The following is a 25,326-nucleotide window of genomic DNA, read 5'->3' as shown; positions in this document are numbered from 1 at the left end:
TAATGAGTGGTATTTGGCCCTGCCATTAAAACCACATGCAGTCTGAGAGAGCGGCACAACATCTGTACCCAATACACTAATAACACTGCAACACATACAGTTCAACACAAACCAACCTTTCCAGTTTATATCGACATAATCAAGACAAAAGATAAATAGAGTTGCTGACATATTTCATACTTATAATCTACGCATGTTGAAATATATGAAAGATGGAGGAGATATATTGCTTTGTAGCACATGAAACCAACCAATGTCAGTCCCAGAGGAAACAAATTGGAATAAATAATCCCGGGGTTGAATGTTTCCTCGACAAATGATGGAACATTCAGAAACCATGTTACAAGAGAGGTCATGCATCTTCCTCTCTATAAGGCACTGAAGGACATGTGGTTGTGGTTGGAGCCAATTTTACATGAAATGTTGAGTTAGTTGAAACATGAATGTTATATGCAGCCAGATGATTGTTCTCATGGCCACCTCAAGACACAACTGAGCCCTTGAGCAAGGACTTTAACCCTTAACTATTTGGTTTGGAAGTCTGGCTTGTAAGAAACTTCAGGTGAAATTGTCGGCCAAATTAATGAATGATGAGGCTGTTTGCGCTATGAAGAAGTGAGCCCCAGCCTTTCTAATCTACTTTAAGACATTTATTAACATCAAATAATCTGAGTTGGATGCTATACTTTATACTAAGTATTCAATTCAATTCGGTTTTTATTTGAATAGCGCTTTTAACAATGGACATTGTCGAGAAGCAGCTTTACAGGAATAAAAAAATTCAGGATTCAACTTTACTGTATATTTATGCCTCTGGAGCAAGGAACCAGATGCAAAAGGGAACCCATCCTCATCTGGGTGACACCGTATAGGAAAATTATAAGAATTTTTTAACTGTACATTATGTAGTCAAAGCAACTGTGTAACCAGGATAACCACTCATGAGTATGAGCATCAGCATATTTTCTAAATTCCCAATAGCACTGTCCACAGCAATCCCACGTACCTTCAGGCTGTCCATGTGGGACCATCCTAGTCAATAATATGCAGCGAAATCTTTTTTTCATGGTTCCTCTTTAGTATTATTGTTGTTATAATGGCACAGCTGAAACAGGTTGTGTTGCCTTGCAGCTCCAGAATGGTTTGATTCTAAGCCTCTGTTTACTGCCTTTGTGGAGTGTCTTCCTGCATCTGTGTGTTTTTGTCCTCAGGTTCTCCGCACTTCTTCCACGTCCCACAGAGGCAGATTGGCTATGGTAAATTAGGCCTAGGGGTGTTTGTGTGGATAAAGAGCTTACCGAAGACAAATTACTGATGAATTGTTGCTGTCCATCAGTGGCAGTGACTTTTCTACGCATTTCTATAAAGCATTTATTTCTAAGGCACTGAAGGACATGCGGTTGTGGTGGAAGCCAATCTCACGTGAAATGTTGAGTTAGTTGAAACATGGGCCACCTCAAGACACGGCTGAGCCCTTGAGCAAGGACTTTAACCCTTAAATGCAGAATTTACTTTGTATTCTGGCTTGTAAGCCACTTCAGGTGAAATTGTCAGCCAAGTAAATGAACGATGACGCTGTTTGCGCTATGAAGAAGCGAGTCCCAGCTATTCTCTTTTGCTTTGTTCTACAAAATTCCAAAAATAATCTCCTTTAATTAACAGCAAATTAACTGATTTGGATGCTATACTTCATACTAAGTATTCAATTCAGTTTTATTTGTATAGCTCTTTTAACAATGGGCAGATGATTTCTTTCTATTCATCAGTGGCAGGGACTTTTCGATGCGTTTCTAGATTATTTTAAAATCGATATGTTTCTGTATGGTTATTGTATTGTAGGATTATTTTAATCGCACACTGAAAATTCATTTTGGATGCATGGAAAGCTGAAAGGATAAATGGATGTGTGGATATTCTTAAAAAAGAATTTGTTTGTAAACGGTGGAACTGAAGTTAAATTGAAGTTGTCACCGGACCGTTTTGTAAGCGGCACAGCGTTTCGGGGCGGAAACGGAGGAAAAGCAGCTATTATGGCGGAGGTAATTTGATCTTAAAAGATAATTAAATCTCTCCTTCGTTGTCGTGTATGACATGTAACATCTCGTACTCTTATAACCGGACGTCGTATTGAACAAAACAATCGATTAACACCGGGATAAATCCTGGATTTATTAGTAAACAGACGGAGTGCCGATTTAGGGTGGGCTTTTTTTTTTTAAACATAGGCTCGTTATCATAACGTCGTCAACAGAAATATGTGTTTCGTATGTTTATTTATTCCTACCTAATTGTTCTTTGTCATGTTTGTGTTGTGATGCTGTGTGTATTGTATGTTATATTGTTTTTGGTTGTTTGTTTGTTTGTATTCAGCGTCACTGTTCTGCGACTGAATACGGGTGGTTTGTTTACATCCGTCTTTACAGCGCCTTTAATATTTCACAGCTTTCGAGAAAACTAACTTATCAGATATTTATCTCTATATTTTTTTATTTTAACTTGTATCCCAAAATGACAATTCACGATTTTTTAACTCGGTTCCAGTAAAACCAGCCTAATAATAATAATAAAAAAAACGCTTTAAAATCCATATTAAACAGATCAGAGACTCAAGGTTTATTTCTCATCCAGTTTCTAACACATGTGGGTCAAATAGTCAATGTCCTACAGTCTTTTCTTACTTGTCTCAGCTGGAACAAGCTTTACTTTTTATTCTGTTTAGTAATATATTGATGTTAATAATTAAATCCTGTTGATTATAATTGCTTGCTTGCAAAAGCCCAGAAGAAGGCCAATCTTCCTAGACTTCTTTGTAAGAGGTGTATCTAATCTTAATGATAATGTTACTCAAGAGTGATACAGCTTTAATGCTGACCTGGTCAACTTAGTTGTACATTTACATTCATTTGTTTGACATTTAATCGTAACATTTAGGAAGACTTGCAACCTTTCAGCTGCTCTCTTGCTCACAGCTTTAACCTATTGATATCGGAGCTATACAGAAACGTACACCGATCAGGTATGACATTATGGGCACTGAGAGGTGAGGTGAATAACGCTGATTATTTCCTCACCTGTTAGTGGGTGGGATATATTAGGCAGCAAGTGAAGATTTTGTCCTCAAAGTTGATGTGTTAGAAGCAGGAAAAATGGACAAACATAAGGGTTTGACGAAGGGCCAAATTTTGATGTCTAGATGACTGGATCAGAGCATCTCCAAAACTGCAGCTCTTGTGGGGTGTTCCTGGCCTGCAGTGGTCAGTATCTATCAAAAGTGGTCCAAGGAAGGAACAGTGGTGAACCAGCGACAGGGTCATGGGCGGTCAAGGCTCATTGATGCACGTGGGCAGAGAAGGCTGGCCCATGTGATCCGATCTAACAGACGAGCTACTGTTGCTCATATTGCTGAAGAAGTTAATGCTGGTTCTGATAGAAAGGTGTCAGAATACACAGTGCATGACGGGTCAGGGAAAAGGGGGACCAACACGATATTAGGCAGGTGGTCATAATGTTATGCCTGGTCAGTGTATTTTTGCACATTGCACTGCTTATACATTGAAGAATCTATACTGGCCGGTGCTATTCTGCCTGTATTGTGTATCTGTCCTGGCCTGGCCTGTTTTGTTTTGTATTGTCTATTTGCATTGTCTTTTTGTCTTGCTCTGTTTGCACTAGGTTGCACTTTATGTAGCTAGGACAACTTGCTTTCAGTCCTTAGCTCTGTGTTGTTTTGTAGCTCTGTGTTGTTTTATGTTATGTTCTCTGTGTACTGGGTCAGCTATATATAGTTGAAATTACAATAAAAGCATCTTGACTTGACTGAGAGCTGTAGGTGAAATAAGAACCAGTGATCAGTATGTTTATCATGACGCATTATTGGTGAATATTTTACAGCTATGGATGCATATATAATGATCTCAGTATTACGTGTAACGCTGGGTGATATGACAGTGTATAGATATTATAATGAATTATGTCATATTCCAGAGATGATATATTTATTTTATTTTATTATTATATTATGTTTTTATTTGTGGTATTTTCGAGTATAATCTCTATTTATTTATTTATTTATTTATTTATTAATTAATTAATTACAGACCTAGACTGGAAACAGCTGATTTAATTTATTTTTTATTAGAAATTGCGACAAATTATTATTATTATTATTATTATTATTATTATTATTATTATTGTACATGTTGAATTTCTCTTTTAAAAAACTGTTTCATGTTAATTGTATTGCGTATTCGTTATTCATGATAAATATGATATTTAGGTTCCTATTTCCCGAGCCCTAGTTGTGTACGTGTTTAACATGTGGCTGATGTTGCTCACACAGACGCACAGCTTGCAGGATCTGAGGCAGCAGGCCACCGTCGCCTCCAAAGTGTTTGTTCAGCGCGACTACACGTCAGGAACCATCTGCAGATTTCAAACCAAATTCCCCACCGAGCTCGAGACCAGGGTGAGACGCCATCCTTACAGTCACAGCTGCCGAATACGACGCGGCACTAAATATTAAAGAGATGTCTGTGACATTAGTGTGAAAATCATAAGAACGCTTCTTCTATAGTCCGTAAATGGTGCCATTATAGATGAGACAAATCATAATAACCATGTTTTTATATCCGACTCCTGCAGATTGATAAGCAGCAGTTTGAAGAGACGATCCAGACGCTGAATAATCTGTACGCCGAGGCGGAGAAGCTGGGAGGGAAGTCGTATTTAGAGGGCTGCCTCGCCTGTCTCACTGCCTACACCATCTTCCTCTGCATGGAGACGCACTACGAAAAAGTACGCCTCAGCTGAATTTACTGAACCTTATGAACCGAATTTTATATTCAATTCAATTTAACAACTTACTGTACATTATTTTATTTATATAAGTCACTGCAAACCAACAGACATGCATTGTGTGTGTGTGTGTATAGAATTATATTATAGTAATACAGGGATGGGTATAAAGGAGTGCTTTAGCTGTAACTAGTGTACTGTGTTTCCTCACCCGTTTGTATTAATGTTACCTCCCTCTAATTTTTTATGTATTTATTTTATCTCTGTGGTTAATTAGGTGCTGAAAAAGATCGCCAAGTACATCCAGGAGCAGAATGAGAAGATCTACGCTCCTCTGGGTCTGCTCCTCACCGACCCCATCGAGAGGGGACTCCGAGTCGTATCCTTTACATTGAGGTCTTCAGTCAGTGAGGAACAACACATTGCATTCCCAGTTTAGAATAAATTTTATCTGGATGTTGGTTTACACACTGATCAGGCATAACATTATGACTACTGAGAGGTGATTGAAGACTGATCTCCTCATCATGGCACCTGTTAGTGGGTGGGATATATTAGGCAGCAAGTCAACATTTTGTCCTCAAAGTTGATGTGTTAGAAGCAGGAAAAATGGGCAAGTGTAAGGATTTGAGAGAGTTTGATAAGGGCCAAATTGGCTAGACCACTGGATCAGAGCATCTCCAAAACTGCAGCTCTTGTGGGGTGTTCCTGGTCTGCAGTGGTCAAAAGTATCCTTTAAGTCCTGTAAGTTGCGAGGTGGGGCCCATAAAGGCCTTACAGAGGCCCCATGGAGACCCCACCTAGCAATTTGGAGGACTTAAAGGATCTGCTGCTAACATCTTGGTGCCAGATCCCACAGCACACTTTCAGGGATCTACTCTGGAGTCCATGCCTCGACAGGTCAGGGCTGTTTCACCAGCTAAAGGGGGACCAACGCAATATTAGGCAGGTGGTAATATTGTTATGCCTGATCAGTGTATATATTTTTGTTTATACATTTTGTGTTCATCTTCATCACGCTGATGTATAGTAGTTTTTTTTCTGGAGGATTTTTCTTTAACCCAGTGCTCCTAAGGTGGAGATAACCATATTTGAGGACAGAAGCATTGGCTCAAGATAAAACACACCGAAGGTAACTCCAGAGCTGAGGGCTGGTCAGATCAGCTCTTTCAAGTCAGCATGTGGCTTTCAGATACTGCTAAATAGAGACAGTTAATGAACGGATGGAGATGGAGGCTGATAGATGACCTGACAAGTTGATGGAAGCGTAGAACAGCTGATGGATGGACAGTAAGATGGGTAGATGAAAGAGACTGCAATGCCTGAAGATGTATACATGGATAGATGGGTCAGGAAATAAGCATGCAGAAAGACTCATGGATTGATGGTCAGGTTAAGAGACTAGCCTGAAGAAAGACTCATGGATGGACAGTCAGGTTAAGAGACTAGCCTGAAGAAAGATTCATGGATGGACAGTCAGGTTAAGAGACTAGCCTGAAGAAAGACTCATGGATGGACAGTCAGGTTAAGAGACTAGCCTGAAGAAAGATTCATGGATGGACAGTCAGGTTAAGAGACTAGCCTGAAGAAAGACTCATGGATGGACAGTCAGGTTAAGAGACTAGCCTGAAGAAAGACTCATGGATGGACAGTCAGGTTAAGAGACTAGCCTGAAGAAAGACTCATGGATGGACAGTCAGGTTAAGAGACTAGCCTGAAGAAAGATTCATGGATGGACAGTCAGGTTAAGAGACTAGCCTGACAAAATTTGTTTAAAGTCACATTTTTGCTTCAGCATACACACTAATCACAGACCACATGATCAGTATGAACACATGATCATTGAGGTAGAACGTGTCCAGACATTTGAGTGCAGCTGTGATGTAATGTAATACACGTGTTAATGCAGTTCATGGATATTTTGCGTGTCTCTCTTCAGCAGTAAACGTTGGCCATGTGAAGCTCTGACCTGCTGGAGTCAGGAGCCTTCTTCACTGCTCGTCATCACCACGTCTCTGACCGCAGACGCTCCATCCCACTCCTTCGTTTTCTTCTGTCCTCCTCCTCCTCCCCCGCATTCCTCCCAGGAGAGCGAAAGCTGACGAGCCCTTCCTTTAAGAAAGCTGAGCTTACTTCATTTCGTGTTTTTTGTATGTCTTAATTACCGGAAATGATTTTAAAAGCAACATGTTTTTCTATAGTGCTCCTTTTAAAATGGTTTCTGTTTCACCTCGCCTTTTTTTTAAAAAAAAAAAAAGTTTTTTTTTTTTTTTTGTATATAAATATATATAAATATATATAAGCGTGTGTTGAGTGAAGGGCAGTGTACAGTGTTGATTCGCCACACGGCTGCAGTGTTCAGCGAGACGGCGTAGCTTCAGTAACCAGATGCCAAATCGACTTCACGATATATCACAATTCTAGTCCTCTTCCTCAGTCGCAGTGACCGGTTGTGTTAGTATACCGATTGTACAGCGTGACAGGAGTCTGCGCTTCACCAAGGGGCGGAGCTTATAAGTTCAAGTCCAATTGCAAGTGACATCGGCACGAGCATTTCTGTTTACTACTTCACCTCGATGACGAGAACGTCACCGGCCGAAGACGGCTACCTAAATGTATCAACAGCTAGCGAGCCTAGTTAACGGTAACGCTTGAGCATTAACTACCTTGTGTTATTAAAGTTATTTTACTCTTCACACAGTACAAGTGATCAAGTTTGTGACCTGCGTTGATCTTGCAGACCTCAGGATGCCTGTTCCTTTGCTGGACATTCATTCATTCTTTCTCAGTCTTGTTTATTTTAATATCTATATACACAAATTTGTCACCTATACAGACACTTTTAAAGATGACTGTCCTTATACTGCCTTATGAATAGGACAGAATTGATCTCATATTTAATCCATGCGTGTTAAATATAACAGTATAGCTAATTATTATTATTGGCACCTAATATATAGATATAATGTACATTTGAATCTCATTAGCACTGATGAATCAATGATTTTGATGACCCCCCCCCCATTTCATTCATATGCAGTGATTTTGCTTTGATTATGATCCTAGAAAACACTAACCCCCACAATTTAACCCTGGTCCTGAACACACTTACATTATTATTATTATTGTTAAAGACTCTATCTGTGATTGTGTGGATGGTGATGGACTGTGTTTTGCAAACCAACAGTCAGGTCTTAGTCTAGTTGATCGAAAGCTGTTTGATTTCAATTTGTGGCCCCTCTGTATCAATACTGACGCTGTAAATCCCTTAGAAATCCAACAGACACCGTGTTTATTGCTTTCACAAGCACAGCTGCCATTTGTATCTTTGTTGTACCATAATAAAATCGTCTTTTCTTGAACGATCTCTGCACACCTTTTATTTAAAACATGTAATAAAGTCAATGTATCTTCAATCTACTGTGTTGTGGATTCATTTAAAATAAAAAAAATAATTTTTAAAAAAAAAATCTTCGTTATATACGATGCATTTAATTTAGTGCTTTTCAAAAAAAAATATGTAAAAGTTATTATAATAGTATAATAAAATATCATGGCTAATGTTTAACTCTCCTCCCTATACTTTTATGTGTATTTAATATATTCAGTATATTAAGAAAAATGTTTTTAAGATGAATTCATGTTAAGGTGTTATAAAGTAAACAACACTAGACGTTATAAATATGATAACTGTGAAATATTCTATTTATCTATTAAAGACTGACTCTAATTATATTGATTTTAATAAAGAACAAAATTATAATTTGTAGATAAACTGTGTAAACCATACATCCATGTTTTTGGATGTGTTTATTTCTCATGAACTATATATTATTTATTAATTAATTAAGTATATAGATACACTACATTGTTAAATGTTTTGGGACATCTGCTTTTACATGCACATGAATGTAATATGGAGTTTCCCACCCTTTGCACCTATAACAGCTTCAACTGAAGGCTTTCCACAAGGTTTAGGAGTGTGTTTATGGGAATTTTTTGACCATTCCACTAGAAGTGCATTTGTGAGGTCAGGCACTGATGTTGGACGAGAAGGTCTGGCTCACAGTCTCCGCTCTAATTCATCCCAAAGGTGTTCTATCAGGTTGAGGTCAGGACTCTGTGAAGTTCCTCCACACCAAACTCCCTCATCCATGCCTTTATGGACCATGCTTTGGTCACTGGTGTGCAGTCATGTTGGAACAGGAAGGGGTCATCCCCAAACTGTTCCCACAAAGTTTGAAGCGTGAAATTGTCCAAAATGTCTTGGTATGAAGCTGAAGCATTAAGAGTTCCTTTCACTGGAACTAAGAGGCCGAGCCGAACCCCTGAAAAACAACACCTGAATTCAATGATTTGGAGGGGTGTCCCAAAACTTTTGCCAATATAGTTTATATGCGGCATTATTTTACATGCAGTTCCACTTTCTATCCGCTTGAGGTCGCTGTAATCCTTCACTCGCCTTGAATCAGCGGTATTTGAATTAAAAGCCGTTTGAAGTGTACGGATTGACATTTTTAATCAATTTTACCGGATTTTTATGCCGACAGATCTTTAACTTCTCATCTAAGGTAAGAGCAAATCTTATTTCTGTGAGGCCGAATAGTAAACTGTGAGTGCTCTGAAATGAAATGAAACTAGTTTGCTACGCTATGATCATCTTTCCTACCCATATTCCGGGACCTACAAGCTGATTGGCCAGCAATATACATTCCCCCGTGCTTTCATTGGATAATAAAATTCATGATAAGTAAACTGCTTTACGTTTAACCAATCCTAGCGCAGTAGGCGGGATTTATCGGAATGCGGGTGTGAAAAATAACATAACAGTGTTAGCTAGCTAGTTAGATACGCTGTATGGTTCTTAAAAGATTAATGTTAAATGTCCCTCATCTCTCGTGTCATCATTTGTATCGTGTAGCTAATGGATAATATTAATGCATCAAATAAAAAAAAATTGCGTTTAAATTAACGATCAATGAGCAGAATTCCTTATTGATTGTACGTATTAGCCAGCTAATTTAGTCGATATCTGGTTATAGGACCACGAACTTAATGTTAATTAATCATTCCTGCCTTGTGTGATTACATTGTAAAGGATTGAAGGTGAAGGAGAAATAAATGAAAGATACTAGACAATAGAATTACAGTGTGTGTTCTGGATCTTTTGAAGAAAACTTTGCAATTCAGTTTAATTTACAGCCCTTCTACAGAGATGATGCTAGACTGATAGAAAAGCTTCTGCCTGAATGAACACTGATTGCTTTTCAGTGTAACACGACTAGGTGGTTGAGCTTGGGCCCCTTAGTTCCAGTGAAAGGAACTCTTCATGTTTCAGCATACCAAGACATTTTGGACAATCCCAGCATTGCAGGGAACAGTTTGGGGATGACCCCTTCCTGTTCCAACATGACTGTGCACCAGTGCACAAAGCAAGGTCCATAAAGACATGGATGAGTGAGTTTGATGTGGAGAAACTTTAGAGAGTCCTGACCTCAACCTGATAGAACACCTTTGGGATGAATTAGAGAGGAGACTGCGAGCCAGGTCAAAACTGGGACATCTTGCAGTCATGTTGGAACAGGAAGGGGTCATCCCCAAACTGTTCCCACAAAGTTGGGAGCATGAAATTGGAATGGTCAAAAATTCCCATAAACGCACTCCTAAACCTTGTGGAAAGTCTTCCCAGAAGAGCTGAAGCTGTTATAGCTGCAAAAGGCGGGACAACTCCATATTACATTCATATGCATGTAAAGGCAGACGTCCCAGTTTTGGCCCATCCATCCATCCCAATGCATTTAATATCAATGCACTGTCTCAGTTATAGTTTGTGTAGTAACAGCTCATTCGCAGAAAAACACGCGTTCAGATTTAACAAAGAAATGTGTAGGATGTGTTGATATGGTGATGATTGGTCCCAGGAGAACTATATATAAAAGTGTATAGAACTATATGGCTACTTGATGTAAAAGTCAGAGGTGACGATGAGTTTAATTAGCTTTAAAATAATTGGAATAATTGTTGTTAATAGCTGTAATAGCGTGTGTGTGATAACAGGAGTTCAATGTCTACACTACAAACAGGTGAAAAGTGCACAATTTGGCTCGTTTCCTCTTATAATGTTGAGGTAAACGGTAGCTTCACTTCACCCCAATCGCATCACCATGTGATTAATTATCTTCTTCTAAGGTTTCTTCCTCATACATGGGGCATGTTGAATACAGCGAGTCTCTCTCTATATGATTGGATTTATTTATTGTTTTCTATGTATCCTGTCCGTCTCAGCAGCTCGTCTCCTTTGGCACGCTGGCGTTTCCCTGCTTCGATGGCTCCTACCTGCCCAAGCAAGAGAGTGAATTTGTTCACAAAGTCCTTGAGGAGCTCGATGCCTTCCAGCAGAGAGATAATCAGAAAAGGTAGCAGAAAGGCAAGATGATGCAAACTATCCATTATTACTATTCATTTCACACAGAGTTAATAGATCACTATCTTATCTTTTAATTTATTGTCCTCTTCCCTCCACCCCCCATTTTAAAGCGTCATACTCTTCCCACCCTTGCCGAGTCGACTCCGGTTTCTGATCCATAAGACGGCAGAGAACTTCCCAGAGCTGAGCACTTTCTCCGTGGGTGAGGCGTGGTGCCGCAGACTGGCCGTCTGCTTCTCAGAGCTCAGGTACAGCTGGAATAACGGCCTAATCCCACACAGCACTCGAGCTCCAGCTCAGCTTTGGATCTGTGGTTTAAACTCAGCTCTCATAGTCCTAACCACCATTTTATTTTCCTTAACGCTTTTGTCCTATCAGTTTATCAGTATATTAAGCTGGCGTATGTGATCATGGCTGAAGTGTATTGTTACACCCATACAATGCATTTGTTTTTGAAATATTTGAAATGGGTGATATTGTTATCTATTTGCAAAAATGTCAAAATTTTTTACAGTAAACTGAATTTATATTGAACTACAATAAATGTGTGGCCTCAGTATAATAATAATAATAATAATAATAATTATTATTATTATTATTATTATTATTATTATTATTATTATTATTATTATTATATCAGCTTTGTAAAAAACACATTTGTAAACATGCTGCTATTTTAAATAGTCCACCAGGGGGCGCTGAACTCTCGTATTTTGAGCAAAGGTGAGCATGCTAACGATACAGTTTTCTTACAAATATGTTAAATAAACTGTGATGCAAATTTATGGAAATCAGCAACTTTTTCCCTAGTATTAATTCCTGAGTTAATATTAGTAATTAGTAAATATACAGTTTGCTGGTCTTAAAAATGTCCTCACACTCGATTAATAATGATTCAAGGCTGTTTTTGCTACAAAGAAAGCACGTGATTTTTGCGTATTAAAATATTGTTTAATTAAATGATGTGTATTATGTGGGCTTGGAACTGTCCATTAAACAAAAACTCCATTCATAAATACACTTATATTGCCAAAAGTTTGGGAAAACCCCTCCAAATCATTTAATTCAGGGGTTGGGCTTCCATTAGCTGCAGTGTAAGGAACTCTTAATGCTTCAGCTTCATACCAAGACATATTGGACAATTTCATGCTCCCAACTTTGTGGGAACAGTTTGGGGATGACCCCTTCCTGTTCCAACATGACTGCACACCAGTGCACAAAGCAAGGTCCATAAAGACATGGATGAGTGAGTTTGGTGTGGAGGAACTTGTGCATGTGCATGTAAAGGCAGACGTCCCTGTTTTGGCCTGGCTCGCAGTCTCCGTTCTAATTCATCCCAAAGGTGTTCTATCAGGTTGAGGTCAGGACTCTGTGCAGTCCAGTCAAGTTCCTCCACACCAAACTCACTCATCCATGACTTTATGGACCTTGCTTTGTGCACTGGTGTGCAGTCATGCTGGAACAGGAAGGGGTCATCCCCAAACTGTTCACACAAAGTTGGGAGCATGAAATTGTCCAAAATGTCTTGGTAAGCTGAAGCATTAAGAGTTCCTTTTCTTTGGAATTAAGAGGCCGAGCCCAACACCTGAATTCAATGATTTGGAGGGGTGTCCCAAAACTTTTAGCAATATAGTGTATCTGTCTGTTATCTGTTGGTCAAAAATGTAAAAATTTGTATGTCTATATGTCCATCCTTCTGTCCCTGTATGTAACTGTCAGTTCTTCCATTTATCCATCCATTTATCCTTTTTCTGCCTGTTTATTTAGCTGTGTTTTGTTAAGATTGGTCTAATAGCTTGTTACAGACACCAGCCCAAATTCTTTCCTAAAATATATCTAAATCGTTGTCTATTTGTCCCTTTATTAATTCATCAATTATCTGTCTATCTGTATGGCAGGTTGCCGGTGGAGGAGTGCAGCAGTGACACGGACGGGAACGTGTATCAGCAGCCTTATGTTAGAAGCAGAAGGATGGAGAGAAAATCTCGACCGGCTTTCGGCAGGGGAAGCAGACGACCGGACAAAGCCATTTACGTCCCCCGCGCTCTGAGGCAGTCTGAGTACGAGGCGAGTCTCAGCTCCTCCAGCTGCTCTCTCAGCCTCAGTGTCTCAGAGGAGTATAGTTCTGACAACTCGGACCCTCCACCAGCCAATCACACGCCAGGAACCGACAGCGCAGACGAATCTGTTGGCGAGCAGGACCCAGCAGCACACACTGCAGGGGCGGAGCCTGTGGACTGCGATCAAGCTCTGTCCTATTTCATGGCGATGACTCTGGAGGAGGAAAGGAGCAGCGATGATATCTCACAAACAAGCACGGCCTGGCCGAACACAGAGGAGACCGACGACTACCACCAAGAGGTACAGAGACTAATTCACACTAGTGCTTTTTCTGGCATTCAGTCACCTCCCTCTGAGTCTCAGCTCATCTTCAGGTTCAGGAAATGACATCACAGTGCTTCCAGAAGTCACATGATTAGTACTGACATCAGAATAAGGGGCTTTGCTGATTAACTTCAGCAAAACTAAACATAACTCACCCTGTAGGTGTTTTTTCCCCTAAAAACAGAAATGTTGGTACTCTTGATATTTTACTGTCAAAATTGTGATCCATTAAGAATCAAGCCGCTCCCATATTCCTATGAGGAACTAGCAACTAGCTAATGAACTAGCTTTTTTCCTTTTTTTTTGCTAATCTAAATCCACATGGTCGTCCTCCAAACATAAACAAAGCTTGATATTATTTATATGTTTATTTGTAATGTAACTGTAATGAAATGGCAGCCCATGTTGCTAGCAATCAAACTACTAGTCAGTTTCTGCTACTTAACTATCTGTTTTACTGGTAACTAATATCTGAGATTATGGATGATTTTCATTTCATTGTCTGTACCGCTTATCCGATCTATTCTCGGGTCACGGGGAGCCTGTGCCTCAGGTGTCATCAGGCATCAAGGGAGGATACACCCTGGACGGAGTGCCAGCCCACATACATACACATTCACTCACTCACGCAATCACACACTATGGGCAATTTAGAGACTCCAATCAGCCTAGAAGCATGTCTTTGGGAGGAAGCCCACCAAGTACGGGGAGAACATGCAAACTCGAGCGAGACTCGAACTCAGGACACTGGAGGTGTGAGGCGAACGTGTTAACCACTAAGCCGCCAGATTATGAATGATCTAGTCTTGAAAACTAGGTAATATAACTCCATTGTCAGTTGGAGAAGTTCAGCATGGTATGTGGCGTTGATGATAATAGCTCTGTTTTATCTTTACTACAACAGAAATATTTCCTCATACATCAGACATGTGCAAAAATCCTCTCACAGAGAGGGAGAGAGAGGGAGAATAAAAATCGCTCTTTTTCATGTAAAGAATCCGTTGTTTTGTCAGCGTCCTCTTTTGTGTGTTTCCTCATCTGATCAAGATCATGGCCCATTTGAAGGAGGAAGCGTCAGCGATAGAACATACGCAGAGCGATTTCTCCAGCTTCGAGAACGTGTGGATCGATCACAACGAGTTTGCCCACGTCATCGAGATCTACGACTTCCCGTCCATGTTCAAAACCGACGACCTGCTGGACGCTTTCTCAGAGTACAGGTAAACACCCGAGCCCATGCTCATGACAGTGAGAGGTTTCATATATATATATACACTACCAGTCAAAAGTTTGGACACACCTTCCAATTCCATGGTCTTTCCTGATGTTTATTTCTTTCTACATTGTAAAACAATGCTGAAGGCGGCCGAAATACACAATAATGTCCTTTGAACAGTTGATATTGAGATATGTCTGCTACTGATGCTCTGTAAAGTCTTCATAACGCCTCTAATCTGAGGTGCTGTTAATTGGTGATTTCTGAGGCTGGTAACTCTAAATGAACTTCTCCTCTGCAGCAGAGGTAAGTTTTGGTCTTGCTTTACTGGGATGGTCTTCATGTGAGCCAGTTTCATCATGGTGCTTGATGGGTTTTGCAAATGCACTTGAAAATACTGTTCTTGCAAGAACTATTCCAGAACACCTGACCTTCGTGTCTTAAAATAACAACTGACTGTTGTTTGTTGTCGTTACATATGGATTACTTAAGTCCATGTGTGTTATTTCATAGTTTTGAAATCTCCAGTATTGTTCTAGAATGTAGAAAATAAATCCCTAAACAAAAAACATTGAATTAAAAGGTGTGTCCAAACTTTTGACTGGTCGTATGTATATATATATATATTCATCAGGCGGTGTTTGTTTGTGTTTTACAGTGAAGGAGGGTTGAAGATCAAGTGGGTGGATAACACTCACGCTCTCGGCATCTTTTCCAGCGCATCAGCAGGTATCCAATACATAATGGAACAATATTTATATATCTTCTGGTTACAAACATTTTGCTTGTATTAAATCTGATAACAGATTTCACTCCTTGTGCTGTGTCTCATTTGCAACTTAACTTTGATAACCTTTGTGTGTGTAGCGCTGCAGGCTCTGTCCATCAGACACCCGCTTCTGAAGACGAGGACGCTCTCCAAGGCCAGTAAAAAAGCGAAAGGCAAAGCAGCAAGACGTGCAGGTAAACAGTGTAGTTCCTCACTAACTCCTTACAAAATACACAAACTGAGGACATTTTTAATGCTACGTTCACAAATACAGCACCTCATATCTATCTATCTATCTATCTATCTATCTATCTATCTATCTATCTATCTATCTATCTGTCTGTCTGTTTATCTGTCTATCTATCTATCTATCTATCTATCTATCTATCTATCTATCTATCTATCTATCTATCTATCTATCTATCTATCTATCTATCTGTCTGTCTGTTTATCTGTCTGTCTATCTGTCTATCTATCTATCTATCTATCTATCTATCTATCTATCTATCTATCTATCTATCTATCTATCTATCTATCTATCTATCTATCTATCAACCAATGTGTGTCGTCTATCTATCTATCTATCTATCTATCTATCTATCTATCTATCTATCTATCTATCTATCTATCTATCTGTCTGTCTGTCTGTCTATCTATTTATCTATCTGGCAGATTTTTGCAGAATGCTTCCACATATCATAGACAAAGCATAGTGTTCCCTGGTTGTGTACTGAATTTATGTGTGTGTGTGTGTGTGATGCTGTTACGCACAGAGTTCCTGCAGCCGGTGAAGGAGCGGCCACGCACCGATACAGCCGTAGCCCGCAGGATGGTGACCAGAGCTCTGGGTCTGAGAGGTAAACGCTACTGAACAGCAGTATGTCACAAGCTTGTGAGTAAAAATTTGATCTTGTGTGTGTGTGTTTAATATATAATGTGTGTTTTAGTCTATAATTAACTGGTTATTATTATTATTATTATTATTATTATTATTATTATTATTATTATTACTAAGCTCATGTTTGTTTCACAGGTTTGTTGAATTGATGATGATGATGGATCAGTGCCCTTGTTCAAACCTGGCAACCCACAAGTTGTATAAGTGTTTTATTTTATTTTTGTTAATCCCCCATAGTGTCACATCACTAACCACTTCAGCACCAGTGCAACAGTATGAGAATATTGAGTCTGCCTCCTGCTCAGATGAAATGAATTGACACGTTTTTTCCATCACATGCTGTTTGTCTGTTTATCTGTACACCCTGAGAGTGGTGAACTGGGTCTGGTTTGAGTGCGGAAAGAAATTTCTGGAAACAGTCCTAGACACAATAGCATTATTCATCTTTATTTTCCATGTACAACCTGTAAGAACGCAACGTTTCCAGATGTTGTCCAAAGTCTCTGTTAATACCTTGTGTCATTTATCTAATAAAAGGTTTCTTTTTTTTTTATGTCCAACTACTCACATTCTTCTAAAAGAAGTACTAACAAGCAAAGACAGATGGAAATGTTTGAGTTATTGACTCACCTACTACATACAGTCTTTATGCTCAGGAACATATCTTACAGGGCTAATGTCTTGGATCATGCTTGCTCACAGGAAATAAATCTGGTTGGCTTTTATACTTCAACTTGTGCCCTACTGTAATATAGTACGGAAAAAATAATCAGAGCTTATATGCAAAATACATAAAGCAGGTTCTGCCTACCAGTGGCAGCTTGGTGGTCCTGGGATTTATTTAGTTTATTAAGCTACCTTAACCACACTTATTAAGATACCACTTCGTTACACACACACTTGTAACACAGTACACACACAATGCACCCTTGTATCCTTTATAAATAAGCTTCAAAATGCTTCTGATACTGGATAAAATCGAATAGAAGCCTTTATTTGTCACATATACATTACAGCACAGTGAAATATCCCAACTTTGGAAGTTGGGGTCAGAGTGCAAGGTCAGCCATGAGCCAGCGCCCCTGGAGCAGTGATGGTTAAGGGCCTTGCTCAAGGCATCAACAGTGGCAGCTTGGCAACCCCGATCCTCCGATCAACAACCCAGAGCCTTAATCACTGCCCCAACTACATGACTACGTAGTCAGCAGGATTGTTAAGTTAGTTAACTAGAAAACGAAGAAAAAAATTCAGTACAAAGCATCCAAATTTAATCGAAAATTTGTACTGCGAAACTAATTTTCCCGTACAAAACGATGTAAATGCAGATAATCCGTTCCAGCCACCCAAAAATATGACCAATACGAAGCGTATGTAAACTGTATGGCTGCTTACAAAGAACTGACCCAAGCCAAGCATTCCATGTCAAGGGTCCTCACAGGAAGTCGTGCCACCAAGCTTGGGCTAAAAATAGAACAGACCACTCAACGCATGCCGAAGGTTCGGACATACGAGCCTTCGGTTAGGTTTGTTCTTATGCTGAAAATACCTCATATGCCGATGCAAATTTCTTGCAAAATGTCAATTTTTAAGTGAAAATTCGTAAGGGGGCGGGGCTTCGTTATGCCAAGGTTCCACCTGATACCTCACAATTTTCAGTGAACATCGTACAATTCTGACTGTTTTCCAATAACTGCAATAATTTGGCACAATGTTGACTTTACTTTGAGGTTATGTGTCACAGTCCTCACTTTTATTCAACCTAGACTGACTCGGCTTCAAGTAACGAGCATGTGCTAGCATCTGGTCTTGACTTGACTAGCTGATGAATGTCGTTCATTTGTGCATTCTTTAAAACTCACACTGAAAATAATCCTGTATGTGTGATACAAGTACATTTCCATTGCATGTGCTTCCATTGCATCCCAGCTTCATATCAGATTCTGATCTTTTCTGAAATGTAAATCAACCGAATTAAAATAAAACTCTTGCTGGAAATTTGGACAGGTACCCGGTACAGGAGAATCATTTCATAATTTATTTTCTGCCATTTGTTATTAGAATTTTTGTTTATATTTGCTATTTTTTATTGTGTTCCATTGTCGGGATCCATATTTAAAATAAAAAGACTCATAAATATGTTTTTTTTATTGTAGAAAACAAAACAAGGCGCAATGTGAATCATACATTCAACAGTAAACACATCATGATGCGTTAACCACTCGAATGGCTGTAAACGCCCTCATAAAACGGAGGGCACAAGGTTCGTGAAACGGCAACAAGATTTTAGTTCCACATTGCTTTATGAGTTATCAAAAAAAATAATAAAAATCCCTGACTGGTTGGAATAAATTACAAAGCATGCTTGATGAATTTAGCCAAAGAAGCTGACTGAGTGGAAAACGGTACCATTGCTGTGCAGGTGTTCTTATAAAATCTGCAGAATTTTATTTAAAAAAAGAATGCAATACAAGCTGTAAAATAATGAAAGTAACATGCAAAAGCGCTAAGTATTGCTCGCAGCATGGCACTAGCATGGCGTGATGTCAGGTGAGTACAGAAATTAAAATGTTCAAGTAGGTATGTCCTGAAAATCTTGATTTAAGAATCGATCCGTAGCTTAAGATCACGGTTTAATGGCCAGCATGCATAACTGGCTCGCTGAAGTTTGCTAGTTTGCTGTGGTTGTGAGTTTTAGCGTGAAGAGCTAACATGCTAGCCATTAAGACAAAACTTTGTCGTTTTTCCGACACATTTATTGCAATATGGAACTTTAATATTGGCACATGCCTAATTTCAAGTGAGAGTTGTATTCAGTACAGTACATGTCTCCTAATTTGAAGGGAAGGAGTTATGATTGTGAGCCTTGAGTAGAGCATCTCGTAGATTTAGACGTCGCACCACCGTATAGCATAGCGTTCGACTAGCTGTTTAGATCAGCACAACATTACGGTTTATTATTTTATTTGCACTGGAGCTACAAGTCTAATCAGCTAACAAAGTAAGGTAAAGGTGGTATTTGTGGTAAAGGTCAAAATGAACTATTTATCTCATCACTAGGTGAAAAACGTAGCTAAGAATTAGCTAGTTAGTACACAGCTTTTCTGAACTACATATTAAGCTCTATGGTGAGATCATTTGTCTTTTTTAACACAATAGCGCTTTGTTCAAATCATAAACGCAATAAAAAACAGAACTGCTGTGTTCTCAGTGAGAGTAGAATCACGCTAGCAGCTAGTTACTGTGTTTAGCGGCTAGTTCTGTGCTTGCTGCACGTGTTGATCGTTAATCTTACCTCGAATAAAGTTTTTGTCAGCATTTTAAACAGACCTTATGTGTAGACTATTTGGTTTTTTACCCAGCGCCAGCATCAGACTCCGGTCAGAAGGAGGTAAGAGTGTGGTTTTCGAAATTCCCTTACTCGTTAGCGAGGTTAGCATTGAAGATCCAGTGCAGAAACAAAAGAAGCAAACGCATCTGGGCACGAGGTGAACATTTCACTTCAGAAATCTATTAAAACTCTTTGGTCACTGAGAAAGACACAGCTATGCCAATTCTATGAAAAAATAAAACTCTATTACACACTAAGCTAACAGGCATTTTGGAGCGTGTTATTTTACCAGACTACAATAAATTACTATCAAGACGGGAACCTGGGTTTCCTGTGCTGTTCTCCGAGCCGTTGGTCTTGTGTTGAGTGGGATACGGTGGTAACGACAGCCGTCGTGAGTTCTAGACAGTAAACAGAGTAACGGTAGGTGCAGGATGGTCACGTCAGCATCCCTTCTCTAGTGGTTGGTTCTCTTCTCATGTTAGAAGTCCGTCTGCGCTTCACTCCACTCTTCACTTTCCTCACTTTGGCTAGTTTTCTACCTGCGCTGAAGCTGATTGGTCATTAAGCCTGTATATTCGTCCACATCTGAACTTCGAGAGCCACCTGCAGGGATGAAGGAATAATAATTCGTTGGTGTAATACTTGAAAAGAAGTCTCGAAACTAATAAATCTATCTGGCGGCATCATCCCTATCATACAGGATGTACAAACGATGAGTGCAACATACACATTAAACACTAAGACACCATTACAGAGACGTTTAGCTGTAGATGATGTACATATACACACTGTACACACTGGTTTGATGTTCTGGCACAAAAGTTTCAATGAATGATTTTCTTTATAATCGTGTGTGTATATTACTCCTCGCACATCACCTCGCTCCCTCTGATCTACTAGCACTGCTCGACTGGTCCCACCATCTCTCAGGGTAAGAGGTAGGTATAATTCAAGACTCTTCTCTGTTCTGGCACCGAGGTGATGGAATGGACTTCCCCTAGATGTCCAAACAGCCAAGTCACTGACCGTCGTCAAACGACGGATAAAGGCCGAAGACCTACCTCTTGCCGAAGCACTTACACTAGAACATACTAGGAAAATATGAGGCCCTTTTTTCCAGCTGGCTAAGAAGATCGATTTTTTCACCCTCCATGGACTTTCTTGGATTGGCTGAGTGCTAATATCGTTTATCGTTTATTCATAAAAAACACATCATGTGTTATATATTCCACTAATGCAGCTCAGCCACTGCAGAGCATCTTAGAATTTTTGCTATTGTCAATGTGAGGCTTTGTTGAGGCTTTACTTTGTTTCTTTAGTGTTTTTCAGCTGGACTGTCAAAATTTTGCCCCATATCTCCGTGTAAAACCTTATAATACTGAAAAGTATGAAACTATAATATAGTATGAAATAACTCCGGCTTTTACAATACACTTCAAAGTCCATCTGAACACATTTAACTACATGTTGTTCATAGGAAATTTTTCAATGAATGGAAAAACATTACTTAATAGTAGTCACTAGTATGAGTCTGGTATAGTTTTGGATGAAAACATAACCACAAGCTTCAGCCGACTCACTGCTTCACCTCACAATCATCACTAGATGCTCTTCCTGCTTCTATTCTGTGCTTTATATCCACAAATAAACTGATCATTGGACTGGAGCTGAACAGCGCTGACAGAAACCTCACCTGTTTGGCAGTTATAAGTCCAGATCCGGTATCCATCATAGCGACATTTACACCTCAGGATGTTATTGGTGAAATCAGACTCGGCTACTTCATAGTTAGGGTTGATTACAACCTGTGGAAGAGAAAAAGAGAGAGAGAGAAAGAGAGAGAGAGAACAGTCAGATGATTAGTCAGAAGTTTAGTCAAAGACAAATTGACATAGAAAATGTCAAATAGCGTATTTTTGGATAATAATGTGAGAAGAAAATCGATCAAATCAGTTCAAATGGTTTGCATCACATTTTTGAATTTGATATAAATATTATCTGTTAATAATAATAATAATATACACTATATTGCCAAAAGTTTTGGGACACCCCTCCAAATCATTGAATTCAGTGGTTGTTTTTTAGGGGTTGAGCTTGGGCTCCTTAGTTCCAGTGAAAGGAACTCATTTTGGACAATTTCATGCTCCCAACTTTGTGGGAACAGTTTGGGGATGACTCCTTCCTGTTCCAACATGACTGTACACCAGTGCACAAAGCAAGGTCCATAAAGACATGGATGAGAGAGTTTGGTGTGGAGGAACTTCACAGAGTCCTGACCTCAACCTGATAGAACACCTTTGGGATGAATTAGAGCGGAGACTGTGAGCCAGACCTTCTCGTCCAACATCAGTGCCTGACCTCACAAATGCACTTCTAGAGGAATGGTTAAAAATTCCCATAAACACACTCCTAAACCTTGTGGAAAGGCTTTATAGAAGAGTTGAAGCTGTTATAGCTGCAAAGGGCGGACTAACTCCATATTACATTAGGCAGATGTCCCAGTTTTGGAATGGCTCAAATATATATATATATATATATATATATATATATATATATATATATATATATATATATATATATATATACATATATATATACTGTATTTTTCATGTGTATTAATTATTTTTCAGGTGTATTTGCAGACAGACCTGGAATATATAATCTCCGGGTTTGACGTCAGTGATGTCAATCCACTGGCAATCGATGTCGTGTCTGTAGGTGTCCCAGCAGCCCACAGTGATCCCCTGAGCACCGAAATTAGCACAGGCGTAACGTTTATTTATTCCTGCAGAACAGATCCATCGGGTCATCACACCAGGGAATGCATATATAACGAGTTTATTATTTTCTGTCTATTTCTATAAAAATATTTCTATAAATACAGTGTATAGTGTATTAATTACAGCTATTAAGGAACTATTTGCATATGTTCAACAAATATCTATTAAAGTTTTTTATTACATTTTATTACAAACATTTATATCTCATATTGTTCACACTATCAGTAGATGTGACATGAATTGACATAATAATTAATACCGAAGTGTGTGTGTGTGTCTAACCTTCATCACACTCGCTGTCCTCCAGACAGAAGCTGGCTTTGTGCCCTTCGGCAACTTTAGTGCCGTTCATACTCAGAAGGTCGTAGTGGGTGAAAACCTCCATGCTGTGGTAGTGCCTACACACACACACACACACACACGTTAATGCATGACAGGGTTATCAATGTTAAGAAATACTAAAAACTATTAGTCTGAACTGACATAAAATTACATATTGAAAAAAATATGTAAATAAATATAATTAATATAATTTAAATAAAAAATATATAATTTTTTTTTAATTAATTTTAATATAGTAAAATATAAATAATTTAATTAAAAATATTTTTAAACATTGTTTAATTGTATCACAATTTATAGGAATTATTTATATAATATATTAATATGATATAATATATTATTCTATTTTGCCCTTTCATCCAAAGAACAAATTTACTGTCACAGGTTCACTAGCCAATCAGGGCCATCTGTGAGCTTGTGTATGTGGAAGAGGGCACTTTCCTTCAGTGGGCGTGGCTTGGAGAAAGCATGTGTTTAGCTGATGTATGATGTGGATAGCTGGCTGGCTGGTGCTGAATACAGGGAAATGATTGAAATAACTATACAGACATGTGGCTAATGCTGCCGTCCTCACCTGTGACAGTCGTGCCACACCCAGGCGTGGGGTCCGGTGCGAGGTCTGAAGTCGCTGTGGCCGTTATTGTGGATCTGAGAGGAGAAGCGCAGCAGTCGTCGGTACGAGGATGGGTCTGCCGAGTTGGCACTTTGGGAGAGACACTGCTCCTCATGAGCGCACTGCAGAGCATACATCGGCCGGTCCTCCAGATACGTGGTGTGTTCGACGACCTCTGCGTTTAGCACCAGGTCTGGGGCACCTGAGTCATAATAAAATATGAAATTAACACACACAACTCAAAACATTGTTATTTGTATTATTATACTGTGTGTGTGTGTGTGTGTGTGTGTGGTGCTCACTCTCAGTGCAGGAGACTCCAGCTGCAAATCTTCCTCCTCCTTTGGGGCAGGTGACGTGTTTCCCGTGATGCAAACACTGAGCCAGAGTCATCTCAGTACCTGAACACCGAACTCCACTCATCACTACAGCATCAGCACCGACTTCCCCCTGCCAGTACCACGTCTCCTACACACACACACACACATTACAGTTAATATATGTGTTAATAATGTAATGAATTAACACACAACTGTCCACGATGCTCAATGTGAGCTGCAGTAGCGCTGTGTCACCACCAGAGAGCTCCACTGCAACAATGAACATCAAACGTGGCCTGAAAACAGCTGGAGATCATCTGGAATTTCAACATGTGCTTCGGAGAGAGACGTCCTAACATTTTGATAAGATGTTACATTATACAACATGTGTGTGTGTGTGCGTGCGTGTGTTGTGTTTGTATATAATTATTCTTTAATTATTTGTATATCGTTCTTATACAAACTCATTGTTTGTGCATGTGTGTGTGTGTGTTTGTGTGTGTAGTTATTCCTTTATTAATTATATACCCTTCTTGTTCAAGTTCATCTTGTGTGGTGTGTGTGTGTGTGTGTGCGTGTGTGTGGGTATATGTGTGTGAGTCATACCCCCATTGCAGTGGTTCTAAGGCACACCATCACATTTTCCATCCATTACATCCTTTCCTTCACCCTCAATCTATCTGTCTCTGTCTCTCTCTTTCTCTGTCTGTCTCTCTCTCTTAATTTCAGTCCATCTCTCTTTATTACTATCTTTTTTCTTCTCTCCTTCTTTCTGTCTGACTCACTTTCTATCACATTTATCCATAACTTCTCTCTCTCTCTCTCTCTCTCTCTCCATTAGTCTATTACTCCAGCTCTCTATATTTTTCTGTCTCTCTTAAGTTTTATATCTCAATTTGTCTCCTTCTTTTCTCTCCCTCTCAGTCTGACTCACTCTCTCTACCCCCCCTCCCTTTCCCACACACTCAGTCACAATCTCTCTCAGTCTTTCCCTCTCACTCCTCCTCTCTCTTTCTTTCAACTTTCCTATCTCTCTATTCTCTCCCTCTCTCTGTCTTTCTCATCTCACTCTACCTCTGCTCCTTTCTATCTGCCTCTTTCTCTTCCTCCCTCTCTCTCCCTGTTCCTCTAACCCTCTCTCCTTCTCTCCCACCCAGTTACTGTATAAAGCGCTTTTCCTTCTACAGGAAGTACATTATTAATCTCGTTTAGCTAGAACCATGTTCTTAATCCACACACACGCACACACACATACCCTGTATGAACTAACTAAACACAGACACACACACAAACACACGAACACAGACTGGAGTCAACATCACAGTGATGGAGCTCAAGCTTAACGTTGTGGCCAATTTTACACAATTATTATCATAAAAAAGTCATGATGGCAGGGTGGACCGGTCCAGTTTCCACTCATAAACCACCACCACCCCCCTCATACGAGCCCA

At 39.5% G+C, this 25,326-nt stretch overlaps 3 protein-coding genes across 6 annotated transcripts in view; 2 read left to right on the top strand and 1 right to left on the bottom strand.

Annotated features, from left to right (window-relative positions):
* Window positions 1–1,885: 1,885 nt before the first annotated feature.
* On the top strand, window positions 1,886–8,210 carry golga7 (golgin A7). Of its 2 annotated transcripts, none has more exons than XM_058412600.1 (6): window positions 1,886–2,039; window positions 4,340–4,465; window positions 4,642–4,794; window positions 5,072–5,173; window positions 5,870–5,926; window positions 6,737–8,210. In XM_058412600.1, exons 1-5 carry the CDS (start codon window positions 1,899–1,901, stop codon window positions 5,912–5,914), a joined length of 567 nt encoding a protein of 188 aa, XP_058268583.1. In that variant the 5' UTR covers window positions 1,886–1,898; the 3' UTR covers window positions 5,915–5,926; window positions 6,737–8,210. The 2 variants fall into 2 exon arrangements, with proteins under 2 accessions (XP_058268583.1, XP_058268582.1); XM_058412599.1 differs by having other exon boundaries at window positions 6,734–8,210.
* A 1,014-nt stretch (window positions 8,211–9,224) lies between these two features.
* On the top strand, window positions 9,225–17,039 carry r3hcc1 (R3H domain and coiled-coil containing 1). Of its 3 annotated transcripts, none has more exons than XM_058411501.1 (9): window positions 9,225–9,365; window positions 11,083–11,210; window positions 11,332–11,469; window positions 13,120–13,582; window positions 14,654–14,826; window positions 15,481–15,551; window positions 15,690–15,785; window positions 16,365–16,448; window positions 16,625–17,039. In XM_058411501.1, the coding sequence occupies exons 4-9, from the start codon at window positions 13,193–13,195 to the stop codon at window positions 16,636–16,638; spliced, it is 828 nt and encodes a 275-aa protein (XP_058267484.1). In that variant the 5' UTR covers window positions 9,225–9,365; window positions 11,083–11,210; window positions 11,332–11,469; window positions 13,120–13,192; the 3' UTR covers window positions 16,639–17,039. The 3 variants fall into 3 exon arrangements, with proteins under 3 accessions (XP_058267484.1, XP_058267482.1, XP_058267483.1); XM_058411499.1 differs by having other exon boundaries at window positions 16,365–16,483; XM_058411500.1 differs by having other exon boundaries at window positions 11,080–11,210; window positions 16,365–16,483.
* Window positions 17,040–18,616: 1,577 nt separating this feature from the next.
* The window catches only part of loxl2a (lysyl oxidase-like 2a), a 44,154-nt gene continuing 37,444 nt past the window's right edge, over window positions 18,617–25,326 (bottom strand). Inside the window, exons 9-14 of the mRNA XM_058411498.1 lie at window positions 23,858–24,023; window positions 23,517–23,757; window positions 22,883–22,998; window positions 22,469–22,605; window positions 21,514–21,625; window positions 18,617–20,423 (exon numbers count right to left, since the gene is read on the bottom strand). Coding sequence (XP_058267481.1) covers window positions 20,356–20,423; window positions 21,514–21,625; window positions 22,469–22,605; window positions 22,883–22,998; window positions 23,517–23,757; window positions 23,858–24,023 — 840 coding nt within the window. The 3' untranslated portion in view covers window positions 18,617–20,355. The remainder of the gene's footprint in view (window positions 20,424–21,513; window positions 21,626–22,468; window positions 22,606–22,882; window positions 22,999–23,516; window positions 23,758–23,857; window positions 24,024–25,326) is intronic.

This window comes from Hemibagrus wyckioides, linkage group LG16 (assembly GCF_019097595.1).
Source record: "Hemibagrus wyckioides isolate EC202008001 linkage group LG16, SWU_Hwy_1.0, whole genome shotgun sequence".
Lineage (NCBI taxonomy): Eukaryota > Metazoa > Chordata > Actinopteri > Siluriformes > Bagridae > Hemibagrus > Hemibagrus wyckioides.
Note: the sequence above shows the minus strand (reverse complement) of the source record. Positions and strands in the feature narration are given on the sequence as shown.

Bases quoted from the DNA above. Each gene is read 5' to 3' on its own strand.
- golga7 (XM_058412600.1), top strand. From the start codon at position 1,899: ATGGATGTGTGGATATTCTTAAAAAAGAATTTGTTTGTAAACGGTGGA. The intron at 2,040-4,339 runs GTAATTTGATCT...TTGCTCACACAG, and splicing joins AAGCAGCTATTATGGCGGAG to ACGCACAGCTTGCAGGATCT. The intron at 4,466-4,641 runs GTGAGACGCCAT...CGACTCCTGCAG, and splicing joins CCACCGAGCTCGAGACCAGG to ATTGATAAGCAGCAGTTTGA.
- r3hcc1 (XM_058411501.1), top strand. From the start codon at position 13,193: ATGGAGAGAAAATCTCGACCGGCTTTCGGCAGGGGAAGCAGACGACCG. The intron at 15,552-15,689 runs GTATCCAATACA...TTGTGTGTGTAG, and splicing joins CTTTTCCAGCGCATCAGCAG to CGCTGCAGGCTCTGTCCATC. The intron at 15,786-16,364 runs GTAAACAGTGTA...TGTTACGCACAG, and splicing joins CAAAGCAGCAAGACGTGCAG to AGTTCCTGCAGCCGGTGAAG.